Source organism: Telmatherina bonti (assembly GCF_933228915.1).
Source record: "Telmatherina bonti genome assembly, chromosome: 15".
Classification (NCBI taxonomy): Eukaryota; Metazoa; Chordata; class Actinopteri; order Atheriniformes; family Telmatherinidae; genus Telmatherina; species Telmatherina bonti.
The window spans coordinates 21,501,988-21,506,299 of record NC_136613.1 but is presented as its reverse complement, the minus strand read 5'-3'; the positions used below and the strand labels follow the sequence as shown (position 1 = coordinate 21,506,299).

Genomic DNA, 4,312 nt, shown 5'->3' with positions numbered 1-4,312 from the left:
TCCGGTATATATACTATATAGACATCACCTCAGCAAGTGCCTATAAAAGGGGGGGAAATGGGAAAGAAGGAAAAACAGAAACTGGAACATGCGTTGTCTTATCCGGATACGTTTGTGATCCTGTCAGAAACACAGAGGCACGAGTCCAAAAAAAAAAAAAAAAAAAAAAAAAAAAAAAAAAAAAAAAAAAAATACCTCAATCTTTTCATTATAACAAACTTTGTACACGTTATAAACCGATGCATTGGAGGCATCACATATTCTATCATAATATACAGTGTGTGCGTGTGTATTTATATACTGTATATATAAATGAAATATATTACATCTGAGTGAATCAGTAGAGCCGATGTTAAATAAAACAGTAAGTGGTTGCAAGGGCATGTTAGCTTTCCACTTAACAGAAGTCCCAAGTAAGAATTCACTTATTTGGCGTTTAAAATAAATACAGATTAAATTATATCAATGGAAAACACACAATGCAATGACTTAAAGAGGCCTTAATAGCGTTCACACTGTCCTTTTCCCTTGTTATTTTTTTCCCATGAATTCTTACTCATTTCATGTTTTTCTAACAGACTAGGAAGCTTGAAAAGAAAATGGAAACCAGAAATAATATCGCTGAAAACGTGATAAAGTTTGACTCATTCAGTCTTTCGGAAGTTCTTTGAGGTTTTGCCTTTGAGTCACACTCAGAAAGGTAGGGTGTCGAGAAAAAGTTTGTCAATTATTGCTGGCGGGGGGACTAGGTCTTCTAGCTTTAGGTAAAAGATACGCTGCAGACCTTGGGTACATAGTGTGCGCAGTTCAGGGAGCTTTCCCAAGAGTTTTGACAGGTAGTTGGGACGATTCAAACCACCGCCATTGAATGTCACTTGATCTTTGAGGCAGTTGACTATCTTGTTTTGAAGATCCTCGACCCTCTTAGGCTCCTTAAGCCCATGCCGCTCTGGAAGAATGAACAAAAAAAAAAAAGAAAGATAACAGAAATTATTTCCGGTCTAATCTGTTTTAACACTCAGTTGAAGGCACGCGCAGTTTCTAAAGTAGCAGCCGCTTTTACGCACCTGTTACCATGGCCAGGGCTGCGATGCAGGAGAAAGCTGAGATGTCTATATTCATGCTCTGCAAGTTGGAAGAAAACTCCACGATGGCGTCTACCCACTCTCCAAATCCACGGACGCACTGTAGCCTGTGTAACACCACCCCATTACAAAAAATAAGTTTTCCTTCCACTGGATTGGACCTGCAATTAAAAACAAAACGCCATTAATTACGCTTGGCAATAAATGAGGATTTAAGAGCCTTCTAATTATTGGGGGGGCTAATAAAGCCGAAAGCAATTAAGCTTGAAGGAAGAATAGCTGATTATCTAAAGCTCGGATTATTTTTATTTAGCAACTGCTGAGCCTCACCTGTATGCAAGCCGCAGGACGAAAAGTTCAAGGAAGGCAGATTCAAAGAGAAGATCCTGATCCTGCTTTGGTAGATCAGAGAAACCAGGGATCCTCTCTGCCCAACCTCGGATGATCTCCATGGAGCCCGTCAGGAGATCATAGAACTGCTGGATGTGCTGAGTGTTGTCTCCAGTCATTTGGTAGTCAGGGTTTGCCTGGAACTGGAATTTAATTTAAACAGCGCCTTAATGAGGTCCTTTAAAATATATAATCCGTGAAATTGCAAATGGCCATTTCCAAGAGGCTGAGAGAGCCTCTCACTATTAAATTCATGTCTTCTTTTTTATTAAGTTCTGCATTTCAACTCAATTTACTTCGTATACGCCATATTAAAAAAAAAAAAAAAGTCTGACAAAGTTTGCGATTCTGTGAAGTATTGAAGAAAAACTTTCGGGGTGATTAAATTAACAGGACTATTAAAAAAGAAAAAGAAAAAAAAAGAAAGCCGTCGATCTTATTCTGCGAATTCTTTCCCCCCCCCTTACTGTCAAAATGTTCTCTTTGTGTGTCTTTTATAACTTTACTTTCTGTTTGTACTTACTCTCGAATAGTCCAAAGCAGACATGGAGGGGTTGGAGTCCACATGGGTCCTAACTAGTGCGCTTATGAGGCTCACCGGCGGTGAAGGTGGAGAGGGCTCCTGGGGACTTTTGGGCTTGGATGGTAGGCGTCCTCTTCGTCCTTTCAGATTATCCGTTCGGACAACTGCACAGGGGGAGATTAAACAAATATCAGTGTACATACACACTTCTTCTGTCGAGTGTTAAATCTTAAATTTGAACAGATGAACAAAACAAATAATTATTATGAACTTTTCCTCGTGTGTCGGTGAGCTGCAGTTTAATTATGACCGGGTGCATAACCCAAACATACCTTCTCTCACCATTCCGACGACAAGGCACTTCTGGAAACGGCAGAATTGGCAACGATTTCTTCTGCGTTTGTCAACAGGGCAATTTTTATTCGCTAAACACACGTATTTCGCATTCTTCTGAACGGTGCGCTGGAAATAAAAAATAAACACATGTGTCACTTTTCATGCTGAGAATGAAAGATAAAGTCTATGAAATGCAGTGGATGCTGCGTGTAAAAAAAAAAAAAAAAAAAAAAAAAAAGCAAAACTAGAAAGATTAAAACGATACCATATCAGCGCTATCTTGTGTATGTGGTGTACAAGAAGCAATGGGAATAGATCAGCAAATACACATTCGTGATCGTTCATATTTTACTTGTTCCTTAGAGATCAGCTGTGTGTAGACAGCTGTGACTGTCAGAGTTATTTTGTGCGCGCGTTGAAAGTTGTTTTTTTTCTTTTAATGGTGTTTAGTGTCGCTTGCAGTGGAAAATGTGATTCTATAAAGTGGTTATTCATTCAAGAAATATTATATAGTTGAACACGTGTTGGCAGTGGATAATTATCTAGACAAACAGTAATAATCCTTCATGGTAGCTGTCATATAAGCCCACCTTAAAAAATCCTTTGCAGCCCTCGCAGGTTCTCACTCCATAGTGCTGACAGGCTGCGTTGTCCCCACACACCGCACACAGACCCTCGTTTGACGGAGATCCTCGGGACGGGGGTGATGGCACTTGGCTGTCCACCAGCTGGTGTCCGTGGCTGAGTTGCAGGGAGTGTGGAAAGGCCAGACCGGCTTGTTTCCTGATGGCGCTGGGCACCGCAAAGCTCTGGCCATCCAGGCCGCGGTGCGCACCCGGGTTGTCGTGGTTCATGGAGACGTGCAGCGGCCCGTCGAACCGCATCTGACAACTGGAAACAGGAGTGCCGGGCGGAGACTGCTTGAAAGAGAAGAGCGAAAGCCTTGACACCGGATTCTTGCGCTGGTCTATCATGTGAGAAGTGGCCGCAACATAGTTCTGGTGGAAACTGTGAAGGGAGCCAGGGTCCTCCCACATGTGATTTGGCTGAACCTGGAAGTTTGGTGTAGTCGGGGCATGAGGCGAGGAGGGTTTAAAGTACATAGGCCCAGAGTGAGCGAGCATTTCTTCTGACTGAGGTGGCAGATGGCTCTGCTGATGGTAGCTGTGCATCTGGACATCCTCCACCTTGATAGAGGACTGCTCTCCAGAGTGGGGCATTTGATACAGACAGGGCGGTTTAACGTCGTAACTGGTGTTATAGTTGTCCATGAATGTGCTGAAACTTGGGAGAGATGTAGTGGCTGTGATCTCAGTGTTGGTCAAGTCCATGCTAAACTTAACAAACTCAGGTGTTAAGAAGTCGCAGCTGTATTCTCCTGCGGTGTGATAGCTGTAGCTCTGGGAAGCAGGACTGGCTCCTTGAGGTGATGATCCATACTGAGCCTGAACGCAGGGCATGGCTATAAAAATAACAAAACAAAAAAAACATAAGAATTTCAAATAAATTAAAGTGAAATATGTGTTTTTACAGTTCAAGTTTAAATGACACAGACTTCTAAGAGAGAAGAAAATCTGTTAAAATAGTGAGCGGGTTTACAGTAAAATGAAGCTTTAACATGAGCAATTTGTTCTTGAAGGCAGCATTATTTATCATACCTCAAGTCTTCTAACAGTTTTCCGGTGACTCTTGAAATGGGTAACGTCAGGAGATGTGTGGGTGTCAGGTTTGAAGAAAGCGTCTCGGTTCTTGATCTTCCCCTAATAAAACACATAGCTTTGACATTTATCATGAAAACATTCAGAAGCTGAATGAGATTCTAAATGAAGGCAAATTGCGCGTCTGCACAAACATAAACAAATCGGTTTTTAATGATTGAGAGCATTTTGCCATGACAGTACTTAAATGAGGCTGACATCAGTCTTGTTTTATAAAATAGTCACAGTTGTTCCGTTTTTTCTTCTTTTGGTTATGCACA

At 41.6% G+C, this 4,312-nt stretch overlaps 1 protein-coding gene across 1 annotated transcript; it reads right to left on the bottom strand.

Annotated features, from left to right (window-relative positions):
* Positions 1 to 692: 692 nt before the first annotated feature.
* On the bottom strand, positions 693 to 4,054 carry nr4a2a (nuclear receptor subfamily 4, group A, member 2a; the record flags this gene model as incomplete). Its single annotated transcript, XM_079254190.1, has 7 exons — positions 3,993 to 4,054; positions 2,925 to 3,796; positions 2,331 to 2,460; positions 1,999 to 2,162; positions 1,416 to 1,618; positions 1,068 to 1,246; positions 693 to 949 (listed from the first exon to the last, which is right to left on the bottom strand). Exons 2-7 carry the CDS (start codon positions 3,792 to 3,794, stop codon positions 693 to 695), a joined length of 1,803 nt encoding a protein of 600 aa, XP_079110316.1. The 5' UTR covers positions 3,795 to 3,796; positions 3,993 to 4,054.
* Between the last annotated feature and the right edge of the window lie 258 nt (positions 4,055 to 4,312).